This window comes from Moschus berezovskii, chromosome 26 (assembly GCF_049115385.1).
Source record: "Moschus berezovskii isolate FMDL1 chromosome 26, NW_MosBer_1.0, whole genome shotgun sequence".
Lineage (NCBI taxonomy): Eukaryota > Metazoa > Chordata > Mammalia > Artiodactyla > Moschidae > Moschus > Moschus berezovskii.
Genome location: NC_142485.1, coordinates 9,771,672 through 9,799,058, shown reverse-complemented (window position 1 = coordinate 9,799,058; position 27,387 = coordinate 9,771,672). Strand labels below are relative to the sequence as shown.

The 27,387-nt window shown below is 39.6% G+C and overlaps 1 protein-coding gene across 1 annotated transcript in view; it reads right to left on the bottom strand.

The window, feature by feature from the left end:
* Positions 1 to 27,387, bottom strand: part of ZMAT4 (zinc finger matrin-type 4) — a 371,285-nt gene that overhangs the window by 40,752 nt on the left and 303,146 nt on the right. The window contains exon 6 of the mRNA XM_055416278.2: positions 16,656 to 16,752. Coding sequence (XP_055272253.1) covers positions 16,656 to 16,752 — 97 coding nt within the window. The remainder of the gene's footprint in view (positions 1 to 16,655; positions 16,753 to 27,387) is intronic.

Below are 27,387 nucleotides of genomic sequence, written 5' to 3'. Positions count from 1 at the left end.
CTATTAGGCATGTGTGGGAGGGAGGGTATCATGATGAAAGAAGAAAGTCGTTGCCTGAAATCAGACCCCAAGGCAGGTCCAATGGTCCAGCCTGTCACATCCTCTCTGGGGAATGGCAAAACTACTCACAATTAACAGAGAACATTTTGGAATGATATTTGGTGACTTTAGTTATTCGTATGCTATGCTGGCCTCAACCCTAATTAGACAGTTGAGGAAAGAAAGACTATTAACTGCTTAGCATCCATTGAGGACACAGGATGAGAGGTATTTTACTCAAAAGATTCAGGAGTAATCCTTCTTCAAGGTTACAAGAAAAATTACCTTCATGGATAGTAAAAAAAAAAAAATCTGCTTTGGAATAATAAAGCAGTTCTTGTTATGAATATCTGACTCAGGCTGACTCTTTTATCTGAATGCTACCTTATAGAGGCTAATCATATGCTATCAATGCCTAGAACCATATGCTAGAGCTCGTGTCAGAAGCATGAAGAGAAAACAAATAATTAGAATTGATTTTCAACAGAAGTTGGACAGATAAATGCATCTAATCATCATTCTTTGATCACAACTGTCACTTATTCCTAATGTAATTTGCATTCCTGGTTTCTTCTGAGGAATCTCCATGAAATACCCTATCAGGTGTTACAAGATTTAAATCATCATACATAAGACATGAGGGCTCTTCAAAGAAAACCCAGAAAATAGGACGTTTTGAGTGAAGAAAGCAAAGGCTTTTGGGGTAAAGTCTTAGAAGGCAAAGCTTCTGTGACAGTCCAGACAACAAAACAGCAAGCGCTTTCTTGATGCTTCACCCTGTTCATACTTGACAGCCCTCCTGCATCCTCAGACCACCTTTGCTCTTCCCTTCCCAGCCCAGGTTCCCAGCTGCTACAGAAATTAAAAGCTGCACCTAGAATGTGAATTCCTGGTGACACTTTCTGGGACATAAAGCAGGGGATGCTATGCCTGGTCACCCAGTTCCATTGCAGCTGGCAGCTGCTCAGAGAACTTGTTAGCCTCTGTCACTGAGATGGGCCACCAGCCCTCTCTCCTGCAATTTCAATGGACCCCGAAATGAGAGGTCACACTTGGGGATCCCAAAGATTTAGTGTTTAGGCAGTTAAAAAGTGCATGAGTGCTTTAAGGATAAGGAATGTAATTTGTTAGTCTGTCATTCTCTGCTAAGTGACTTGGAACCTAGAATGCAGTGGATCATTCTGTCATGACTGACTCAACTATTGACCCAATCAGTGGATGACCTGGAGTTCTTTCACCATGACTTATTGTTTCAATGAAAATGTCCAGCTTTTCATTTGGAGTGGAGCAAATTCCATCAGCAGAATGAGCTCTCAAGATTCAATATAGAACTATCCATTGCATGTTCTAGAAGGTTGACTAATTAGTGGCTTGCGACTAGGTTTCTTGAGAGTTAAATTTAAATGAGAGATGCCTCTTCAATGTGCATACATACATGAAACCTGCTGGTAGATCTTTAACTTGTACTGATGTTTTTTGAAATACTGGTGTGAGGGAGCCTAACTTCTTTCCTGTCACTTTTAGAAGGAGAACAGCAAATGTCTTCCTTCTAATCCAATAAATTTCCTGTCTGTAATGAATTACTCAGATTACATTCTGAACTGGTCTCTCTCTTACACAGAAAGAATCCTTTTTACCTGCAGGATTCTTATATAATATGAAATAACACAATTGTGACATCGAGTTCCAAGAAATAGAAAACTGTGTAGTTGGTCTAAAAGGGTCCTTTCTGTTATAGACACTCAAGAGCAACTTAATAAGTTGCCTGACCATGAAAATCTTAGCTGTTAGGAAATTTATCTTATTTAGCACTGGAAAGATGTTAGAACACAGAATCTATTGTTTGAGTTTTATCCATTATCAAGGAAGCCAAATCAGAGGTCTGAAACTCCTCTATTGGGGGCTATTATAAGATCCTTGTTAGAACAGGAATAAATTCGGCAGTGATGGTTTTGGAATCAAACAGAGTAAAGAGCACATGTTAGCCTGTTAGGTGTCTTTAGAAGAAACAGCACTTAAATAAGGAAGCAAAAAGACAGATATATCTCTGGGGAGTATAACAGGACCAGAAGCTGTGAGTAGAACTTTGAAGTAATTGTGTCCTGAACCTGAAATGTCACCAACATTTTGAAAGCTAGCTAGATTTTGATTTGTATTTGACTACTCAGCATGACATGGACTGAGATTTCTCTGTGACCCTAAAACCTATAGAAAAGAAAATACACATTCCTATTTTCTGTTAAGGACTATTCAAAGTGACACATATATACTATAATGATGCTCAAAAATGTATATTCAGACTGAGGCCCAGATTCTGATTACATCTTGCTATGCTTAAGTCACTATAGAACGGCCTGGAAAATTTTAACTCCAAGAAGGAAAAAAACAAACAAAAATCTTCAAAATGTTTATTGCTGAGTTATAACTTAAATAACAGTAGTTAACACCTGCAGAGGTGACTCCCTAATACAGGAAGATCATTTGTGTTTTGAGAAAACCCATCCAGATTCTGGAAGATAGGGCCATTTATCAAATGCTGTAAGTCAAAGTCAGATTTAATAAGTTAATGTTGAGATTAGCTAGGATCTAGCATGAGCTGCAGAAGACAGATGCCTGCATAAAAAAGGATACTTATTATTTTTCAATGGCGAAATAAAAAATGCAAATAAAGAAGAAAAATGTGGTCTGTGTTAGCAGAATGGTAAAGAAAAATCTCTCCAAGGAGTCTCAAAAGAATATTAGAAGAATGATTTTAGGAAATGTATCCAAGAGTATAGTCCCATTTATTTTATTTGCTTTCAAGGTTTATAACTCCCAGTCTTTGGAGAGTAGAGTGCTAATTACTGATGACTGACAAAATGTAACTGGTAATCAGAGTCAGAGATAGTTAGAAGCCTGAGTAGGAATCAGAGTGTGAAGACCACACACACATACTGAGAGCATTCAAAAAATTTTCTCCATAAAAAAGAATGAAATAATGTCATCTGCAGCAACATGGAGGACCTAGAGACTGTCACAGGGAGAGAAGTAAATCAGACAGAGAAAGATACATATCATATGATATCACTTGTACGTGGAATATATAAGTGATATATAAACTATGATACAAATGAACCTATCTGTGAAACAGACTCACGGATATGGAGAACAGACTTATGGTTGCCAAGAGGGGAGAGTGGGGAGGGGAAGGATGGATTGGGGGTTGGGGATTAGCAGATGTAAACTACTATATACATATATATATTTATAGAGATAGAGAGGGAGAATGGATAAACAACATGGTCCTATTGTGCAGCACAGGGAACGCTATTCAATATCCTGTAATAAATGATCATGGAAAAGAATATATATATATATACATAAAACTTAATCACTTTGCTGTACAGCAGAAATGAACACAACATTGTAGATCAACAACACTTCAATAAAATAAATTCTTAAAAAGTGTTCTTTCTGATGTGGCAGGATTGAATACCAAGGTTGAAACCGTGTAAAGTGAGGACTTGGAACAGGTGGAAGGCAACAGACCCCCAAGAAACTCAGAATGAGACTAGCCTTCTGAAGACATTCCTAGATAATTCTCTATATTCCACTGTCTGATTTAGGTCAATCTGGGCTCGAAACCCTGAATGGGCCTGAACTTTTGTTCGAGTACAAAACCCCAAGTTTGAGCAAGCAACTAGACTTTGCTATGAAGAGTTCTGGAGCAATCTTAACAGGAGTATGTGCGTCGTTCAGTCATGTCTGACTCTTCGTGACCCCATGGACTGTAGCCTGCCCGGCTCGACTGTCCATGGGGCTTCTCCAGGCAAGTATCCTGGAGTGAGTTGTCATTCCCTTCTCCGGGGGATCTTCCGAATCCATGGATCAAACCCAGCTCTTCTGCATTGCAGGCAGATTCTTTATCATCTGAGCCACCAGGAAAGCCAAAAAGAGTACTTAGGACAAAAACGTCCTGAGGGAGCCATCAATATTCATCTCCCTGTTCCCCAATGCCCATTTCAAATGTAATTTCATTAATACAGAGTGACAACTAACACTCAGGAGAATAAGGTTCGTGCCATTCAAGCCAAGTATTGTCTAAGAAGTTTCATGTTTTTCGTTTTTGATGCTTTTTGTGGTTCTTAAAACTCAGTCCTTACCACAGTTTTGCTAAGAATTTTTATTTCTTTACATTATTTTTTCTTTAATTTTATTTTTCTTTTTTTTTTAAATCTGTCACATTTTTCAGGTGTGGAAACTAAGCTCCAGAGAGGTCTTTGCGTAAGAAAACTCAAGGGCACCCAGTCAGAAGCTGTAGAGCCAGGACTGAACTCTGATGGTCTCATTTCTAAGCCCCTTCCCTCCCCTCACCCTTGACCACCTTTCCTTCGGGCCTCCAACCAGAGGCAGCCACTTCTTCTGAATTCCAGCAGCATTTTGTGCCAACATATCCTGTATTGATTTTAGCTGCATTTGCTTGACTACGCATTACATCACCTCAACTATATGAAAAGCTTGTTGAGAAGCATAATGATCTTCTATTATCCCTAAGACTGCTTTCAATGTCTCAAACACTGATGCTCAACTGATGTTGGTCATTGGAGTGAACTGAATGGGGTGAGGGGTAGATTTATCCAATCACTCAAAGTACTACCTCCTTTATTCACACTAGGAAAATCCCAGCCAGAGTGAACCTACTCAGCCCTCTCCAACTCAAGGGCAGTGATAGACAGCCAAGCTCAAAACCATAACCATGGCATGTTTCCAGCCCCATCCTGTCTCCTCCGACCACTCACTCCCCTACCAGCATCGACCTACATGAAGCAAGGTCTTTTATTTATCTCAAGCCAGTTTCCTGTTCTATGACAATTTTAAGAGATGAGACAAATGTTGGCCAAATTCAATATTTTTTCCAGAGTTAGGTCAGAGTAGAAGTCAAGGCAGCTCAAGATAGTTAACACATGGACATATTCTAGTTTCATCACCTCTGGTGAGATGAGTGAGAGCAGGTAACTTACAAAGGCCCAGAGTGAGTATAAAACCAGAGGCCTGACTGCTCAGGCGAGGGACCAAGGTCCCCTTTCCAGCCTTCCCCATGCCTCTCATCCATCCTGTTGGCCGGAAAAACCAACAGAATGAGTGCTTGGTATTCACAACACAGAATAAAATGAAAGTAAACGTTTTCCTCTACTCTCTCCTCATACAATGAGCTTCACCTCTTTCGCCCCAGGTCATAGCCTTTGAAAAGCCCCTTTGTCTTTGTTTAAGGATAGGATAAACAGGCCTGTAGGATACCTTCCTTTAGCAGAACTTGACTCTGAGAGGGCTGGTCAATTTCTGGGCCACTCAGCAAGAGACAAATAAACACTAAAGAAGGATGACTTGAGAGCCACTCTTCTGCAGCCGGAAAATCCTAAAAAATTTAAAAAGCTCAACTTTGAAGCATAAAATTAGATAATGTTGGGTTAACAGAGATCTTGACTACCCTATATTCAATGAGGGCTTTGAAACTCAGTGAGGGGACATGATTTGAGAAGCACTGATCTAGGACTTGCTGTCCAGCTCCCGGGCTGGGACTATTGGGCTCCATCACTTCCTTCTGGTGGTTCTTTTCTCTCTTGACGCAGATGCACTTTCCAGAACTGAGGCAGGTAACAGGCTTGTACCCTTGGAAGCTGATACCAAGTGACTTTCTTCTTCTTATTTTTTTTTTTTTTGACATGAACTCTTTTTAACGTCTTTACAGAATTTGTTATAATATTGTTTCTGTTTCATGTTTTCGTTTTTTGGCTGTGAGGCATGTGGGATCGTAGCTCCATGACCGGGAATCAAGCCTGCACCTCCTGCTCTGGAAGATGAAGTCTCAACTACTGGACCACCAGGGGAGTCCCTAGGAGACCGAAGCGATGTTCTGAAGCAGTAAAACAAGAACATGAGAGGTAGGCAAGGGGACTCACGATCAAAGCTGAGACTGGAAACCATCAGCTCAGACCACTCTGGAGACAGCCATGACTTGTGCAAATGTCAAGCAGGTCAAAATCAAAGGCCCTCCAGGCTTCCCTGATAGGTCATTTGGTAAAGAATCCACCTGCAATGCCAGAGACCCCAATTCAATTCCTGGGTTGGGAAGATCCACTGGAGAATGGATAGGCTACCCACTCCAGTATTCTCGTGCTTCCTTTGTGGCTCAGCTGGCAAAGAATCTGCCTGTAATATGGGAGATCAGGGTTCAATCCCTGGGTTGGGAAGATCCCCTGGAGAAGGGAAAGGCAGCCCACTCCAGTATTCTGGCCTGGAGAATTCCATGGACTGTATAGTCCATGGGGTCACAAAGAGTTGGACACGACTGAGCAACTTTCACATCACATCCAGAAGGAGGAGGGTGGGAAACAAGCGAGCTAGAGAATATTAGGGGTCATCAGTCATTCTGTAAATAATATGAAAGAGTGAAAGAGCTCTGTATTTAGTTCTTTCCAAGCCCACAAAAGGCTTAGTCTATTCACAGACTGAAATTATAATGTATCCTTAGATATGGCATACAGAGCAAAAGCAGGCAAGTGAGATTTAGGGAAAACAGAGGTATTAGAATTGCCTGTGTACTAGTGCTTTAGAGAGGGACATATCTAGCATTATCCTGCTTCTCTGGAATTCCTTTATCTATAGGCTATTGTCTCTTCCATTTGAGAAATTGACTCTGGGGCCTTCCACAAAGAAGGGAGGACTCTTGACGATTGTGGACTTGAATATTCAATTAAAAACAGGGTTAACTGTGGAAAAGACTGGAGGTTCCTTAAAAAACTAATAATAGAGTTATCATATGGCCCAGCAATCCCACTCCTGGGCATATATCCAGACAAGACACAAATTAATTTGAAAATATACATGCACTCCAATGTTCACAATAACACTACTCACAATAGCCAAGACACAGAAGCACCCTAAGTGGCCATCAACAGAGGAATGGCTAAAGAAGATGTGTTAAACATGTGCAGTGGAATATTACTCGGCCATCAGAAAGGAACGAAACTTTGCCATTTGCAGCACATGCATGGACCTGGAGGGCATTACACTAAGTGAAGCAACTCGGGCAGAGAAAGACAAATATCATATGATATCACCTGTGTGTGGGATCTAAGTTCAGTTCAGTTCAGTCGCTCAGTCGTGTCCGACTCTCTGTGACCCCATGAATCACAGCACGCCAGGCCTCCCTATCCATCACCAACTCCCTGAGTTCACTCAAACTCATGTCCACAGAGTCGGTGATACCATCCAGCCATCTCATTCTCGGTCATCGCCTTCTCCTCCCGCCCCCAACCTTTCCCAGCATCAGAGCCTTTTCCAGTGAGTCAACCCGTCGCATGAGGTGGCCAAAGTATTACAGTTTCAGCTTCAGCATCAGTCCTTCCAATGAACACCCAGGATCGATCTCCCCTAGAATGGACCGGTTGGATCTCCTTGCAGTACAAGGGACTCTCAAGAGTCTTCTCCAACACCACAGTTCAAAAGCATCGATTCTTCGGCGATCAGCTTTCTTCACAGTCCAACTCTCACATCCATACATGACCACAGGAAAAACCATTGCCTTGACTAGACAGACCTTTGTTGGCAAAGTAATGTCTCTGCTTTTTAATATATTATCAAGGTTGGTCATAACTTTCCTTCCAAGGAGTAAGCGTCTTTTAATTTCATGGCTGCAATCAGCATCTGCAGTGATTTTGGAGCCCAAAAAAATAAAGTCTGACACTGTTTCCACTGTCTTTCCATCTATTTCCCATGAAGTGATGGGACCAGATGCCATGATCTTTGTTTTCTGAATGTTGAGCTTCAAGCCAACCTTTTCACTCTCCTCTTTCACTTTCATCAAGAGGCTTTGGAGTTCCTCTTCACTTTCTGCCATAAGGGTAGTGTCATCTGCATATCTGAGATTATTAAGAATGATACAAATGAACTTATTTACAGAACAGATTCACAGACATGAAAAACAAACTTATGATTACAAAGGGTGAAGGAGGGGAGAGACGAATGAGGAGTTTGGGATGAATAGATACATACTACCATATACAAAACAGATGGAGCACAAGAATTCACTGTGCAGTACTATAGTTGATATCTTGTAACGACCTGTAATGGAAAAGAATCTGAAACTGTACATCTGAACGTAACACAACATTGCAAAGCAACTATAGTTTAATAAATACATTTTAAACAGCAGGGCTAAACAGAGAATGGCCTTTGACCCACAAGCCCTGCCTCAGCCCCATCTTTGTGTTTCACCAGGCACGCTGTTCATAGTGCCTAGGGCTTCCCAGGTGGCGCTGATGGTAAAGAACCCTCCTGCCAATGCAGAGGACATAAAGGCATGTTCGATCCCTGAGTTGGGAAGATCCCCTGGAGAAGGACACGACAACCCATGCCTGGAGAATCCCACGGACAGAGGACTCTGGCAGACTATGGTCCATAGGGTTGCAAAGGACAAGACAAGAGACTGAGCACACAGGATGTAAATCTAGCCCTTGGGCTAGACATGGTGACACTCCACAAGCTCCACTTCCTACAGGGCTCGTCTGCATGGCCAAATTCATAAACTGGAACAAGCAAAGCAGTTGCCTTGGATCCTAGACTGTGCCCTTTATTCTGAGCCTTTCCAAGCAGCTTACAAATAATTATCAGCAGAGGAGAATTAACTTCACCCTCCTTGGGTAAGGACAGCTCTGTTTCCAACACTGTCTCATGTCCTGTTGATCTCAGCACTCAGAACCAAAGTCCCAACCCCTCTGGTTATTGAAAGGAAACGACATTGAAAATTCAACAAAAATTTCTGTATTTTTAGCCTTCGAAGAAGTCCATGCCTTGATTTGGCTTTTGTTTGTTGGCTTGTTTCTGAAGAGAACATCACCTTGGAATAATAAGCCACTTTACTTATTATAGTTGCTATGGCTGAATAGTCACTAAGTTGTGTCTGACTCTTTGTGATCCCATGAACTTCAGCCCGCCAGGCTCCTCTGTCCATGGGATTTCCCAGGCAAGAATACTGGAGTGGGTTGCTATTTCTTTTTTCAGGGGATCTTCCCGACCCAGGGATTGAATCCAAGTCACCTGTGTCTCCTGAGTTGGCAGGCAGATTCTTTACCACTGAGCCGCCAGAGAGGCCCAATATTGAAGCTGAAGCTTCAATACTTTGGCTGAAGCAAAGAGCCGACTCATTGGAAAAGACCCTGAAGCTGGGAAAGACTGAAGGCAAAAGGAGAAGAGGGCAGCAGAGGGTGAGATGGTTAGACAGCAACGGACACGAAACTGAGCAAATTCTGGGAGATCCTGGAAAACATAGCAGCCTGGTGTGTGACTGAACAGCAAAAAATTTTATTATAGTTCCAGTAGATTCTCCATGTTTGGCATCTCTTGCAAAAGTGTCTTATTTATTATTGATTGTACTCCCACCCAACTATTATCCTGAATTCAAGAACTGAATTCCAAGGTTTTTAAAGCAAATATATTCCAGCTCTGAAAATTAGATTGAACATCCATTCAATCACTTCACAAATAAATGAACATAATGGGGAAATGAAAAATATGAAGGTTTTGTCCGGACGATTCATATTAATTGGGAAAAACTGCAAAAAAAGCAGCACATATCGCCATCTCAGGCTTCTTCTCAAAGGAAGCAGCACATTTAGAAATTACAACTAAATTGTGATCAGTCAGATTTATTCTCTTAGACACTTATATCGCATTTTGAACCATCTGAAATATCAAAGTAAGTAATGATAACTTTTATATCCTTTAATTCTAGGTAATATAATGTCCTGAAGCTTGAAGTGTTCCCTAAACTCAAATTTAAGTACATTATGGGCAGGGGGACTGTTCATTAGTCTATAGTATGAACTCATGTGTCTTTAAATTTCATTTTAAGCATTTGTACTAATTGACAGGCTAGATCTCCTGGAAATGCTGAAAAAATCTATTAATGGGCAATTGCTTTATATGTCAGGGTGATCATTTGCATATCTAAACCTTTAATCTCATTAGATACTGAATATTTCTCTTGCCATTTAACCATGGAGCAACATTTGACTGTCATTTTGCTGTTTATGACATTTGCCTAAAAAAGAAAAAGCCATTTAACTAGTTGAGCCAAGAACAGAAGTCAGGTGATTTGCAACCTTTACTATTACAGTTATAACAATCCTTAAATAACGCTATTATTGTCATATTGCTCTTACGTATTACTATAACAGTAATAGTAAATGTTGCCAATAAACCTGACTTCTGTTCTTGGCTCTGCCGACCAATTATTCTGGGGGCCTTGAACAAGTCTGAGATTCAGTTTTCTAGCCTGTAAAGTGGAGATGCGCAGGTCTGGCCAATTTCAGGACTGCAATGTGTATGAGATGTGATCCTTTCCAAGCATTTTATTCTGTAGCTGTGTCCCAGTCTCATACAAGTCCCACTTCAGTCATCCACAGCGGCATCAGCATCACACCGTCCCCTCCATCACCACCACCACCACCACCATCATTGTCACGATCGGGGTCAGCAATGTAAGCAGTTATCCAGGAAAACAGGACTGAAGGATTACTTACAAAACAAAGCATGTTTGTCTCATGCTATATTAATTTCCTAGGTCTGCCCTCAAAAAGTAGTCAAAGCTGAGTGACTTCATATAACAGAAATGTATTCTCTCTAGAGAACGGAAGTTCTAGAAGATGAAGTCTGAAATCAAGCTGTCAGCTGGGTGCTCTCCCCCTGGCCTCTCCAGAGGAGAATCCCCCTGGCCTCTCCCAGACCCTGCTGGCTCCTGGTGGTCCTTGGCTTGGAAGGATGCAAACTCCGATCTCTGAATCTGTCTTCACATGGCCATCTTCTTTGCGTGTGCAAATCTCCCTTTCCATCCCCTCATAAAGACACCATAAATCATTCTTATAAATCCAGAAAGATTTCATCTTGAGATTCTCAACTTTTACTTCTGTAAAGGCACTATTTACAAATGAGGTCGTATTGTGCAGTTCTGGGTGGACATAATCGGGGCAGGGGAGGGTCACTGCCAGTTTCAATGAATGGTCAAGGCTGACTGGGGGCATGTTTCAGGAGGAATTTTAGGTCTGAATTCAGGTTTCATAAAAAAGAACACCAGGATCATGAGTAGAGCATGGAAAGTGGAAGCACGTTTGTCTCATTCTTGTCAGCACCAATCGCTCATCTTTGAGGGAAGTAAGTCTGAAAGAAGGTTTGTCGGTGCCCGGGGTCACTCAGTGGCAAAATTGCCCTAGAAATAAAATTCAGTTTTCTTTCCACTACACAACCGAATCATCCTTGCTCATCTCAACACTTCTCTAGAAATGATTGCTAAAAATACAAATATAAAACCTTGAAAATTACTGACACTTTAATACTTATGTTGACTAGATTAGAACAATTAAAAAACCATTTGGCTGACCTCCATTTCTGGATCTGGTTGAGTAAGTGGTCACACAAATCTTCCACCTGAAGACAAAATAAGAGCTGGATGCAATTTAAAGGAAAAAAGCTTTTGAAAGCCTTGAAGAGTTGCTGTAGTTGATGTTGGTATACCTCAAGGAAAATACTACTAGTAACAAAGAAGGACATTTCATGATGGCAAAAGATGATTTTAGAAAAAGGGCCCATACAATAAGAAGGCATTAAAAATCCTAAATTTGTAAGAGGCTAATAATATATCTTTAAATATATAAAAAATCGCTCAGTCGTATCCGACTCTTTGTGACCCTGTGGAGTGTAGCCTACCGGGCTTCTCCATCCATGGGATTCTCCAGGCAAGAGTACTGGAGTGGGTTGCCATTTCCTACTCCAGGGATCTTCCCAACCCAGGGATCGAACCCAGGTCTCCGGCATTGGAGGCAGACACTTTAACCTCTGAGCCACCAGGGAAGCCCAAATATATAAAACTAAATACAAAAGATTAACAGGATACATAGGCTAATCCATATGTATAGATGGAAGTTTTTAATTATGTCTGCTTCTTATGGATATAACAAATAGATTTTAAAAAATCAGTGAGGGTATACTAATTTGAACTAGATTAAGAAACTTCCTAATTGATAGCAAGGACCACTTACCCAACAGTATATTCTTTTCAAGTAAACACAATACATGAGAAAAATTGACTGTATGCCTGGGGAACAAAGCACGTGCATGCATGTTAAGTCACTTCAGTCATGTCTGACTCTTTGCGACCCCATGGACTATAGCCTGCCAGGCCCCTATATCCATGGGATTCTCCAGGCAAAAAAACTGGAGTGGGTTGCCATGCCCTCCTCCAGAGAATCTTCCCGACCAGGTTGAACCTGCATCTCTTAAATCTCCTGCATTGGCAGGCAGGTTCTTTACCACTAGCACTGCTTGGGAAGCCCCAGGGAACACAGTAAGTTTATACAAATTTCAAGAGACTGAGATCTCTTAGAATATTTTGTCTGACCCTGATAGAATCCAGATACAAATAAATTACAACAAATATAAATAGAAAAATCCTATAAATATTTGATTTTAGACATAACATTTCTAATCAAACATGAATAAAAGGAGAATTTCTAAACAAACATGAGTAAAAGGAACAAAACAGAAAGTATATTGAAATAAGTAACAAAAAGCAAATACTACATATTAAAACTTTTGTAATACAAAAAGTTGCTTTTAGAAAGGGGCTAAAACAATCTGTTGAGGTACATTGAAAACCTTAAATTCTTATACTAGAAAAAGAAAAAACCTTGAAAAATTGCTAACTTACACCTTTTTTTTTTCTAATTTTTATATTGACCTATACAGTCCATGGGGTTGCAAAAGAGTCAGACACAATTTTAGTGACTAAACAATAACAGCAATAGTTAATTCACAGTGTTGTGTTAGTTTCGAGTGTACAGCAAAGTGATTCAGTTATATATATATATGTATATATACATCTTTTTTTTTCTTTTTCAGACTTTTTTTCATTATGGATCCTACACTTTCATATTAAGAAGCTAAAGGGGAAATGCAGATTAAACCTAAAAAAGTAGAAAAAAAGGAAATAATGTTTTAAAGGTCATAAAATAACTGCACATAAAGAAAATCAACAAATCCCCAACGTCTGATCATCTGAAAGAAACTTAATAAATAATGATAAACTTCTAACAAAAACTTGAGCCAAAATAAGAGGAAGAAACAAATAAACAATGTCCAGAAAGAAAAAATATTCCACAGACATCAAAAATAAAATTAGGTGATAAAATAAACAACTTTATACCAATATATTTTAAAATGTAAATAAAATGGACACATTCATTGAAAGACAGCTTATTTAAACTGGTATAAGAAAAATAGAAAGTATGGTAGTAAAAAAAACTACTTTTCTAATCAAAATACTCCCATAGCATAAATCCATCACCAACTCATTGGAAAAGACCCTGATGCTGAAAAAGATTGAAGACAAAAGGAGAAGGGGGTGACAGAAGAGGAGACGGTTATATAGCATCACTAACTCACTGGACATGAGTTTGAGCAAACTCCAGAAGATGGTGAAGGACAGGGAAGCCTGGCGTGCTGCAGTCCATGGGGTCGCAAAGAGTCAGACACAACTTAGCAACTGAACAGCAAAGCATAAATCTCTAGGCCTAGATGACTTCACCAAAGAATTTTTAGTTTTTAAGATAAAAAACCAGAAGCGGTGTACCACAAACTCATTCAGGGATTAGAAATAGAAAGAAAAGCTCTCAACTTGTTTAAGGAGGACCCCACACACTTGAAACCAAATCTAACAAGGATATTACAAGAAAGTTACGGAGCAGTCTGTCTCATAAACCAAGACACACAAAAACACACACGCAGGATACTCAGATTCAGTATAATAGCAGAGGAACCAAACCAGCGGGGCAGAAGCTATGACAATTGTTTTCTTCACATTTCCCTCATTTCACTCTTCAGAAGCACAGCAACCTTGTACTTTTGTGGTTAAAAAAAAAAAAGCAAACTGTCTTGTTTATTGAAAAGAAGGCAGCACAGGAGGCGACGTACCCTTCTGAAGTCATGTATGTTTATTAAATTACACTAGGGAGGCGATGCCCTTTTTCAGAATTCACCATGGGGCCTTCTACCGGCTGTCCCTGACATCCTGTGTCCCAATCCTGTCTGCGGTGACTGAATGACATGAATTAATTAGAAGTGTGAGTCAGACGCTGCTGAGTCCAGTCCTGATTCTGCCATTCGTCGGATGTTGGCTGACTTACTTAGCTTTTCTGAGCCTTGGTTTTCACAAATCAAATAATGGGTCAGTGACATGTACGTTGGGGCTTCCCTGGTAGCCCAGCTGGTAAGGAATCAGCCTGCAATGTAGGAGACCCCAGTTTGATTCCTGGGTCTGGAAGATCTCCTGGAGAAGGGATAGGCTGCCCACTCCAGTATTCTTGGGCTTCGCTGGTGGCTCAGGGGGTAAAGAATCTGCCTGCAATGTGGGAGACCTGGGTTTGATCCTTGGGTTGGGGAGACCCCCTGAAGGAGGGCACGGCAACCCACTCCGGGGTTCTTGCCTGGAGAATCCCATGGACAGAGGAGCCTGGCGGGCTACAGTCCATGGGGTCTCAAAGAGTCGGGCATGACTGAGCAACCAAGCACGATATGTATGTTGAGGTAGTTAAGGGGACAAAATAAGGTAATAGATATGATTGTGCCTGGCTCAAGTTCTATCACAGGAAGTTTTATAGGAACACAGAGAGAAGTAGACGTTTTCCTAAGACTGAGATGCTGTCTATCTGCGTTAGTTATCTACATGATCCTTGTCACCTAAAGTGGTTTGTGTCTACATTTTCTACCCACGAAGAGCAATAAATGTGCCCTAAGTGATGACTGCTTCATGCTGCAGCTCCTTGTAAGGTGTGTGCACGTTGGTTAGAATGTTGGTTAGAACGCATACACTGTGATGATTAGAGATGCTAAAGAGATTATGTTTTTGGTTGGGGGTGGCAGGTGGGACAGCGGCTCCTAATAATCAATGCAGGTGCTCAGTAACCAATCGTAGAAAATATTGCTTTTGAAGATTTCCCTTGATAAAAGCCCTGTGGGGGTGAATAAGGGTAAAGCAAGTCATGAAAGCAGCTTTGACTCTCCCGACAGCACAAAATGGAGGAAGAAGTGAGTCAGTAAGGGTCAGTCAGAAACTCCGGGCTTAAACTCCCCCGCTGAAGCCAGACCCACTGTGACCTACTCATCTTTACAAAATCTCTGCAAAGAAATTTCCTGGAATGCGCCTTCCTCATATACCTGCTTGGAAAGTCATTACTTATCTTTTAAAAATCACACATTCACGCCATCAGCAATGTATTGTTCTTGTTTAGTCACTAAGTCGTGGCTGACTCTGCAACCCCCTGGACTGTAGCCCGCCAGGCTCCTCTGTCCATTGGATTTCCCTGGCAAGAATACTGGAGTGGGTTGCTATTTCCTCCTCCAAGGGCTCTTCCCAATCCAGGGATCAAACCCGTATCCCTGCATGGTAAGCAGATTCTTTACCGCTGAGTTACCTAGGAAGCCCATCGGGAATGTTCATGAAGCACTAGAAATGTATCACGAGCTGTGCTGGCTGCTGGGTGATAATAGAAGACAAAATCGAACTCCGACCTCATTGTTATGAACTCAGCCTCTGCATCGATATCCCTGGAAATCTTTCCCTGTCCCTGGTCCTCAGAGCTCGGGGCACCTACTTCATGGTAACAGTGAACAATCTATGTGTTTACATGACTGTTTCCCTAGCTTGGCAGAGAGTTCCCCAAGAGGAAGGCTTAAGTCCACTCAGCTTTTCTTCCCCGGGGCACACTCAGGGTCTGACACACGTGGGAGCTCCATCAATGTTTGTCCAATGAGTCATTCATTATTCATGAGGCCCTGATATAGTCAAATCTGTTTCAATGATTCTGCTCATGAATATGAGAGAAATGAAAACATTTATATTCAGGAAAATTGCATCTTTTTGAGATATCCTTTGTTTTTTCCCCTATTTTATTAGATTTTATTAGCAGTTCTAGCAGCTACTTTAAAAATTACCTGAAAGTATTGTGTTTGTAAAAAGATGAGCAGTATATATACAGGGAAAACAATGCCTGATTAGCCTTTTCTGGTATAAAATCATGAGAATCAGAGGGGGGTGTGGAATGAGCTTCCATTCAGTGAATGATTTAAAATTCCAGAGTTGTTAGTTTTCCAGACTAATCAACCATACTCTTCTGGAAATAGAAAGTGCTAGAAGACATGCATAGAATTTGACTTCACAACAAGGAGGCCTGGTCCATCCCCAAAGTATTAAGAGAAATTATATTGTTTATTTTAAAACATTTAATATAGACTTAAAGATTCCTGGGAAGTTCATACAAATGTGCTCACTGTCCTTGAAAAGATGGAAAGAAATGGAAAAAAAAAAATTGTCATCACTGTATCCAAAAAAAAGGAAAAAGTCATTCTTCAAGCAGTGTCAGGCAGACTCTGTAGGCTTGAGTGGCATAAATATCAAGGGAACCTTGGAGATAAGAGCTGTAGTTTTCATCTGCTTATTTTGCGATCAGTAGAGCGGTTAGCCTTCATTCATCACACTAAAGTTTACATACAAGAGGACTGAAGAGTGAACCCATGAAAGTACCTACTTGGCCTGGTGTTTGGATCCTTTCAGGTGGGCATGATACTGTTCTATTGAGTTTAGAGAGACACTGCAGGTGGTACATCTGTAATTGCGCCTCAGACCTGTGGATGACAGACACACAGACCTGGTTAGCTGCATCATCGTCACCAACCACAGGAACAAATCCCGGAATCTCCGAACGTTCAGGGACAGACTATCTTAGAAGCCATCCGATCTAACCCACCAGTAACATTTCAATCCCTCCTCCCAAGAACCCAACCAGCGGGTTCCTTAGCAGAAGCTGACTGTGAATACGTTGGAAGCAGCCTGTCTCATTGCTGAATAACTGAAGTGATTAGGACATACTTCTTGGTGTAAAATGTTTCTGGGTACTTTGTAACCCAAATAAAGAAGCATTCTACTTTTCCCTTAAGGCAGACAGATGTGGTAAGCTACTGTTTCTGCAATGAAATTTGAGACTCCAGAGAAAAACTCTGACTCAATTCCTCTTCCACCTCTATTCCAATCACAGAATCAGAAATTCAACTTTTGATGTCATTCATGTCAACTCTTCTCCCAGGATCATCTTATAAAATGCAAATACCCAGGAGAAGGATTAATTCATCTATTTATTTTTAAATACATATATATCTTTTTTACTGCGGATAATTTTAAAGTAAGTCTTCATTGAATTTGTTACAATATCATTTCTATTTTATGTTTTGGTTTTTTGACCCCAAGGCACATGGGACCTCAGCTCCCTGACCAGGGATCAAACCCACATCCCCTGCAACAGAAGGTGAAGTTATAACCACTGGTCCTCCAGGGAAGCCCCAAGTAACTTAAGTCACATGAAAAATCACTTCCCACCAGAGAGTTGAAATCAAAGTTATTCACTCATCTGTTTACTCATCCAGCAAGAGAGTGTCAACTTTGGACCAGATATTAGGGATTCCAAGATAAATAAGATGCTCTTTGTTTTCATGAAGGTTAGTTAAAAAAAAAAAAAAAAACAAAACTTGACTCCCATATAACATTGATTCATCTAGAGTCAAATGTGTTAGAAAGAAACTTCAGCCAAACATCTGCCACAGCTCGTACTCCTGCTGCTGTGTCCCCATCAGAGTGGAGAGAGAAAGTAGCTTCAGCGTCATGGCTGAGACTTCAGATTTTAAGTCTTGGCTCCAAATATTCCTGGCTGTGTAATGTAGGGGGAGTCACATAATTCCTTACTGGCTTCAGTTTTTTCGTCTACCAGATGAAGACAAGGCCACCCACATCACAAAGTTTTATAAGAATTAAGTGAATACACATACTCAAATGCTTAGCAAGTGACACTTCTTGTTAATTTTACTCCAAGATTCTCTCTTCCCATTGTCAAACCCAGAATATTAAACAGTTATAGCATTTTTCCTGATGAATGCATAATATTTTCTTTCTAAGGGGCAGTATCATTATTTTCCTAAAAAGAAAGTAATGCACAGAGTTGGAAGAACTTTGCAATCTGTTACCTGAGTTACAAAGATTACTTGACTTCTCTGAAGTTCTGTTTTCTTATAAGATTGTGAGGAGGACTGAATAAGATAAAGTATAATGAAGTGTCTGCTACATAACAAATAATCAACATAAACTAGTTATTATATGATTGCAAAGAGGTATTATAAGGGAATCTTGGTTTCCCAATGCCCTGGACGAAGTCCTAGGTTGAATTTCTAAGACACAGATGCTAGTTACAACACCATGACTAAAGCAGAGATAAGAGTCCCAGTTCAGGGCATTCAACGGAAGTGATCAAGACCAGTTTCTAACTCAAGCTGGCCACTCATCACCAGTCTGAAAAAAGAAACTGAGAAGAAAGAGAGAATTTATTAAAGGGAGCTCTCTTATACTATGAGTTTGACTTACCCTTGTCCATGTCAGATGGGGGATTCCTTCTCTTTTACCTCACATCCCTGGGAAAAGGATTCAGTGGAACTACCCACAGATCTTGAGAAATTCCTTCCTGAGTTTGAGTGTCCTGGATCGGACACCACCCTCAAGATCCAAAGAGCGAAAGACTGTAGCTGCTTAGTTGCTCTGATGGGGAAGTAAGAGAGGTGGAAGGATTGTGCCTGGCATGTATTCTCAGAGCAAAAGATGTAAGTGTCCCTCAGACCACGTGTGTGCCATGTATGAACAGTTGGGGCAATGTGACCTCAGCAGAAGAATGCTACAGAGTTCAGCCGGACATTGAGGGCCTTAAAGTGACCCTAGAAGAGATACTTAGTTTAAGGCTAAGTACCAAGTAATGCTGAGTTCTTGAAAAAGCCATGAAATCACCCCATGGGACAGAGTCAAATGGTGTCTAGGCTAGCTTTGTCTGTGTATCTATCAAGTAAGCCTTTATCTCCCTTACCTTTCTAACCTGATACCCTGCATCCCTCAGCCCTGGAGGAACCTGAGCTGAGAGAAAGGAAGAAAAGCAAAAGCCAAGGGTGGCGAAGAAGAGAGACGTCTCCTGCCTCCTTTTGTGTGGCTAACAGGCAGCCCAAGCAGAGCTGACCTGAGGGAGGGGAGAAACTCACTTTCAATTAAGTTCGGAGTTATTTAAAAATTATTCTTCTATCCTGTGTGGACAAAGGACGAGACTTGCCATTTCAGTGAACCAAGGAACCATCAGCCTCTGCAGCTGCTCCTGGTGGCTGTGCGGCCTGAGGGGATTCAGGATGGAGAAAAACAGGACACTGGCCCCAGGGAGTAAAGGTGAACATCAGAGGAGATGACTTCAGTGAGCCCAAGACTCTTGCATCTTCCCAGAGATAGAAAAACACTAAAATCATTACCTTGAAATGTTTTGCTTTTCTTATTAGCAGCAATCTTCTGATGTTCAGATACATGTTTTATTATGTTTTTTCTCTCAGCTCACATTCCTGTATATCCTGGACCCTTATTTTTTTTGGAACAGTCCCTCAGAGCTATCTGAGAGACTGTATCTTGGGCTAAAGTCCTCTATAAAGTCCACCGAATAAAGATAATTCTCAACTTCAAAGCTGTGTGTGTATTTTTTTTTTTTCAGAAGACACTTGGATATATCAGCTAATGACATAGAGCTTCTGTGTAACTAAGAATGAAATTCAAGAACTTTTTACTAGTTAAAAGTGAGTGAAAAATTCATGAAACTTACCCCAGTTTATACCCAAAGGGTAGGAAAAAAATAACCCTCCAGAGACAGCATGAAAGGGCAGTGGATGGCAAAAATAAAGTTAGGTCTGATGATATCCAATGAGCCCTGCTTGTGGAATATTGCAGTGTCATCAGAATTGATCTTGTGTCCATTATGTGACAAAGGGCAGAACTCCCTGCAGACTTTCAAATTCCTACAGTTCAATGCATGTTTCTGAGAAACCTATTTGACACGGCATGATAAGTTGATCTGGCCAGAGTATGAATTAAGTTGTTGTTTTGTTTTAGCTTCAATTACAGAATAATTGGACATTGACTTACTAATTACTCAATGAAGAGTCACTTCAGTTATGAAAACAGCAATGAAACCACAGTATCTTCTTGAGAAGCAACCAAAGGGACTCAAAACTTTCCAGGCACAGACTGACAGATCAGAGATGAAAGAGATAATTCTTGTCTCTCTATTCCCTCAAGCAGACACTCTTGGACATCCTAGAAGATGCTCTGGTGATGGTGTTAAAATACGGATCCCTAGGCACAGCATCTGAAGGTTCTGATCCTATAAAACTTGGATGGGGCCTGAGACTCTATAAGAAGTTTCAGACTTGTAACCCTAACCTCCAAGACACTACACACACATTTTAAAAAGTGCCATCCCATAGAGTCATACTTCTTTTGGTAACTTGAATTTGTCAGAAAAACATTTGATCTTAAAGAAAAAAATTAATTCTATAAAGAAGAGCTGTGGTTCCATGGTTTTTCCATCTCACAGGTGTGCATGATTCAGAAAGTTTACCATAGTCTCCAAACCCAGAGGCAGTAAGTTATCACAACCTGCCTGTGAGTTGTTTGAATGCTTATCCAGGGCTGGTCTATCTCCTCTTTTATGCATGGAATCAAAATATAAAAGCTAGCTTCAGGCATTCCTGCCTCCAGAGTTCTCTATCAATCTTATCATAATAAATGGTAACCAGTGTTTATATGGGTCCTCTTCAGACTACAGACTCATCAACCCTCTCCTCACAATGAATGGAGGTGGAGTGTGGCAAGAGGCATAAATATTTATGCTTTAAAATGGGCATTTTTAAGAGCACCAACAAATCTAAAAAATATTCTGATCTGTTGCTTTCCATTACAGTTCTCCAGCTCTGCAGCCAAACAGAAGCGTGGGCAGGAAATATTTGGCACTTTATTGCAATGCAAACTACAGGGAGCATAAACCAGAAAGGCAGTGCATATAAACGAGAACAAAGGCAGAGAAGGGGCAGAGGAGTCCTCCCCCACACATGACACAGTGTCCTTGGTGGGAACTTAGGGCTTTATTAATGTTCAGCTGAAATCCTAATTACTTTGGAATTATACAGCTCCTTTTTCCTCAGAGAAATGGAGAATCTTATTACACAAAAATGCTAACTTTCTTATTCAATTCATTTTCAGTGCAATGCCATTTTATGTGTCTACCCAAACCTCTACAGATATAAAGGTTATTTCTGCAGGATCGCCACTATGTGCTCTGAAATATCATTCTTGCCTGCAAAGACTGACAACCCAGTTGTAGCGGGAAGATATGTATGCTGTGCTTAGTCACTCACACGTGTTCAACTCCTTGCAACGCCATGAACAGCAGTCCACCGGGCTCCCCTGTCCATGGGATTCTCCAGGCAAGAACACTGGAGAGGGTTGCCATTTCCTTCTCCAGAAGATATGTATACAAAAGAGCAATAATACAAGGTCAATCACAAAAAGTACTATAGTCAGAATGAAGTGGAATGTTACGAGAATTAGAGGAGGAGATTGTTTCCAACTCAGAGAATCTGGAAAAGCTTCCTGAAGATGCTTCACTTATAAATTTATATTCCCTAGCACAGTGTGTAAAACAGATGGTCCTGGAGAGTTTAGCAGTGTGACTACTCAATGTGTCTTTTCAGTTCTAGCAAAGCTAGACTTTGGATGCCCCTGTGACTTCAGTTGCATTCATTCTACATTAGGGCAACATCATCGTGCCTTTATTATGATGCCAGATATTTCGCCAAATGCCAAGAATATAAGAGAATATAGAGTAAACTTTCATATGGAGCTATTCACATCAGTTCAGTTCAGTCGCTCAGTCGTGTCCGACTCTCCGCGACCCCATGAATCACAGCACGCCAGGCCTCCCTGTCCATCACCAACTCCCGGAGTACACTCAAACTCATGTCCACAGAATCGGTGATGCCATCCAGCCATCTCATTCTCCGTTGTCCCCTTCTCCTCCCGCCCCCAACCTTTCCCAGCATCACAGTCTTTTCCAGTGAGTCAACTCGTCTCATGAGGTGGCCAAAGTATTGGAGTTTCAGCTTTAGCATCAGTCCCTCCAATGAACATCCAGGATTGATCTCCTTTAGAATGGACTGGTTGGATCTCCTTGCAGTATAAGGGACTCTCAAGAGTCTTCTCCAACACCACAGTTCAAAAGCATCGATTCTTCGGCGATCAGCTTTCTTCACAGTCCAACTCTCACATCCATACATGACCACGGGAAAAACCATTGCCTTGACTAGACGGACCTTGGTCGGCAAAGTAATGTCTCTGCTTTTCAATATACTATCAAGGTTGGTCATAACTTTCCTTCCAAGGAGCAAGCGTCTTTTAATTTCATGGCTGCAATCAGCATCCGCAGTGATTTTGGAGCCCAAAAAAACAAAGTCTGACACTCTTTCCACTGTTTTTCCATCTATTTCCCATGAAGTGATGGGACCAGATGCCATGATCTTTGTTTTCTGAATGTTGAGCTTCAAGCCAACCTTTTCACTCTCCTCTTTCACTTTCATCAAGAGGCTTTTGAGTTCCTCTTCACTTTCTGCCATAAGGGTAGTGTCATCTGCATATCTGAGGTTATTGATATTTCTCCCAGCAATCTTGATTCCAGCTTGTGCTTCTTCCAGCCCAGCGTTCCTCATGATGTACTCTGCATATAAGTTAAATAAGCAAGGTGACAATATACAACCTTGACGTACACCTTTTCCTATTTGGAACCAGTCTGTTGTTCCATGACTGGTTCTAACATAGAAAGACAAAAAAACAAGGAAACAAATACAAACACTATGGAAATATTACAGAGGATATAAACAGGGAAATGAGAAAGTCATAGGGAAGAAGGCTGGTTTTGGATAGTATGGTTAACAGAGATCTCTGAGTAGCATGAAATGAAACTGGAGAGACAAGAATTAGCCTGTGAAGTGAGAAACTGGTTAGAGAGTTGCCCAGAGAGAGTAGAGGGCAAACAGCAAACAGAGAGGACCAGCAGTGAAATGGGCTTGAATTGTCTCAGGAGCAAAAAGTGGCAAAACGAACAAAATAAAACACCTGTCAACTTAGAATCCCATATCCAGCAAAAATATCCTTCAAACTTTAAAGTGGAATAAGGGCATTTTCAATAAATGAAAGAAAAGAGAACGGTCTGCCAGGAGACTTGCACTAGAGAAATGCTTACAAAGTTCTTCAGTTGGAAGGCAAATGATATCAGATGCAAACTCATATCCACAGGAAAAAATGAAGAACACCATAAATGATTAATCTATTGGTATTTTTTTATTGCTCCAAGTTTATTTAAAGATAGTAATTTATAGCAAAAACTATAACACTATGTTTGTATTGTGCTGCTTATTCTGTATACAGATGTAAAAATACTGGGTTGTAACATATTATGAAAAACTCAAACTTTTTGACCAACCCAATATGTGCCAAGAAGGAGTAAGAGTAAGCAGTATTGTTGAAAGCTCATTATATTTTATATAAACTATAATTAACAATTAAGAAATAATAAATTTACCAATATTAACTAAAATTTAGATTATGAATGCATCCTAATCCCCTAGAAATAAATCCAAAGATACAAAGCTTAGGAGATTCTAGAGAAAATATAATGGGTTGATTTAAAAGTATTTGATTAACCCAGAACTGAAAGTGCCTGTATTAAAATCAGACAAAACAGACTTCAAGACAAAAAGGATTTCCAGAGATAAAAATGTTTTGCAATAATAAAGGGAGAAACTCATTAGGAGAACCTAACAGTTCTAATGCTAAAGCTGAACCTCCAATACTTTGGCTACTTCATGCAACGAGTTGACTCACTGGAAAAGACGCTGATGCTGGGAGGGATTGAGGGCAGGAGGAGACGGGGACGACAGAGAATGAGATGGCTGGATGGCATCACCGACTCTATGGACATGAGTTTGAGTGAAACACCGGGAGTTGGTGATGGACAGGGAGGCCTGGCGTGCTGTGATTCATGGGGTCGCAAAGAGTCAGACACGACTGAGCGACTGGACTGAACTGAACAGTTCTAAATGCAATTTAACTAATAAAGCATAAAGATACATGAAGTAAGAACTGATCGAACTACAGGCAGAAAGAGACACCATAACTGTAAAAGATTTAACACTCCAATCTCAGTAGCTGACAGAACAGTAAGATAAAACAATTAGTAAATTTTAAAAGATCTAAATGAAACTATCAACTATATTGTACTATAGTTTATAGAATGCTACACTCAACAACTGGAAATTACAAAATATTTTCAAGTGTACAGCAAGGAATATGGTAAGGGAATATGCTTACCATAGGGAAGCATATCCTTAGCATACAGAATATGCTAAGCCATTGACAATTCTTACTAAATTAGAAATAATTACATTTTGTACTGTGATTTCTTTGACTACCATTGAAATCAATAAGGATAAATAATAATATTATTTATAAAAAGACCTAAAATACTTCTAAGTAACCTATTATCAAAGGGAAAAAAATCCAAAGAGAAATCAGAAGATATTTTGACAAGTGTATCAGTTTTTAAAAGGAAAATACATAGCTTTGTGTTAGAAAGAATGAAAGGCTTAAACTCAATGGTCAAAGTTTAAATGCTAAGAAACTAGAAAATGATAAGAAAATTAAAACAAAATCAAATAGAAGGAAAGAAATAATATACTGATGTCAATTAAATATAACACAAACTACCAAAAAACAAACAAACAAAATCTGTTCTTTGAAAGTATTAAGCAAGTATTACTATCAGCAAGCTTGATGAATGTTTTTTAAAAAGGCAACATAAAAATTACTAAAATAAAATAATTATTTTTAGTACAAAAGCTACAGATAATTTTAAAAAGACAATAAGAAAATATTATGAAAAAATTTATGCCAATAATAAACATCATAATGGACAAAAGCCATGAATGCAATAGAATGAGAGTCCAGAACTAGACCTATGCCCAAAGAAATAACTGATTTGCTTTCACTTTCATTAAGATATAACTGACATGCAGCTTTGTGTAAATTTAAGGTATACACAATAATGACTTGACCTACATATATTGCTAAATGACTACCACAATGAGTTTATGCCTCACATAGATTCAGAAAAAGAAAACAAAGTCCTTGTTATGAAAATTTTTAGGATCTACTCTTCAGTTCAGTTCAGTTCAGTCGCTTAGTCGTGTCCAACTCTTTGCAACCCCATGAATCACAGCACGCCAGGCCTCCCTGTCCATCACCAATTCCTGGAGTTCACTCAAACTCATGTCCATCGAGTCGGTGAGGCCATCCAGCCATCTCATTCTCTGTCGTCCCCTTCTCCTCCCGCCCCCAATCCCTCCCAGCATCAGAGTCTTTTCCAGTGAGTCAGCTCGTCGCATGAGGTGGCCAAAGTATTGGAGTTTCAGCTTTAGCATCAGTCCTTCCAATGAACACCCAGGACTGATCTCCTTTAGAATCTACTCTTAGTAGCTTTCAAATATATAGCAGAGTTAAACTATAGTCATCATGTTGTTCATTACATCCCCAGTACTTAATTATCTAATAGCTAGAATTTTGTATCTTTTGATAACTTTTACTGATTTTCAACAAAGGTATCAAGGCAATTCCATGGGAGAAATGAAAAGTTTTTGAGCAAATGGTGCTGGAATAATTGAATAAGTGCAGGAAATAAAAAAAAAGAACACAATCTCTACATCACAGTACACATTAAAATTAAGATTGATTATAGACTCAAATATAAAGGTAAAGCTATAAAGTTTCTAGAAAAATACAGGGGATTATTTCTGTGAACTTGGCATAGGCATGGATTTGTTAAGAAATAAAATATAGCAAATATTTTTTAAAAAGATAAATTGGATTTTACAAAAAATCAAAAGCTTTTGCTTAAAAAAGACACATCAAGAAAACCAAGTAAGCCACATCCTGGGAAAAAATAATTGCAATTCATATATCTGATTCAGGACTACTGTCTAGAATATATAATTAACTCCTACAAATCGATAATAAAAAGACAAACAATTCAACTTTTTCAAAGGACAAACTATTTGATCAGATATTCCATAAAAGAAGATATAAAAGTGATCAATAAGCAAATGAAAAGGTGCTCAGCATCATTTGTCACCAGGAAATGAAAATTAAAAGAACAATTCAAAATTATCTTGTAACTATTATAAGCGCTAGCATCAAATAAAGCAATAAACATCAAATAAAACAAAACCAAATGTAAATAACCACACGGAATAGCCGAAATCCACATACAGAAGAATGTAAAATGGGAAAGTTTTCAATTTTTGTAACTTAGACTTACTCAGACTTACTCTGTGACTCAGAAATTCTACTAGACATTTACCCAAAAGGAACAAAGTATAAAAAGAGACTTGTGCAAAAATGTTTATAGCAGCTTTATACATCATAGACAAAATTCAAAATGATCTACATGTTCAACACAAGAATTGATAAGCAAGTGGTAATGTATTTATACAATGAAATAATAGCTGAAAACTAGAAGAATCTACTGGTTTATGAACAACATAAATTAGAATAAAAAACATAACATATAGGTAAAGAAGTCATATAGAAAAGAGAACATACTGTGTGATTTCATCCATATAAATTTCAAGAACAGCACAGCTATTCTGTAATGTAAGAATTCAGAGTAGTGTTTCCTTCTGGGGGTAGGGACTGACTGGAAGGGGACATGAGAATTTTCCAAAGTAACATAATGGTTCTATATCTTAGGATGGTAGTTACAGGGTATATTCATTTACCAGAAGTCATCAGATTATATACCTAAGACCTATATATTTCACTTTCTTAAAAAAATAAAGTTGGATGGTCATGGTTCCACAAAGAAATCTCAGCAAACTTTTTGAGACTTCAGTTTATTCTCATTTACTCTACAAATTCCATTGTTTTGCATTCCTAGAAAGTAAACTTTATATTCCTACTTATGCTTTGATAACCTTGAATCACTCACATAAATTTTTTCATATGTTCTGTATTATAATGCTTACGAAAGCTAGAACCATTTCAAAAGATAATTAATAAAGTAAAAGTGAAAAGAAAAGGTCTTTGGTTTGGAATGATTTCCTTCTTCTCTGACTCGTAAATATTCTTGAATCAAACGGTCTTATAGATGGATGCATCATCTTCTGGTATGAAAAATTATAACTAATACTTATAAATGCCATATATTAGCACTGTTGTGTTCGCTTATTCTTGGCAACACTCTACAAGCAGGCACGACTGTTATCCTGTTTTAACAGATGAGGAAACCAAGGTGGAGCAACTTAGTGAACTTC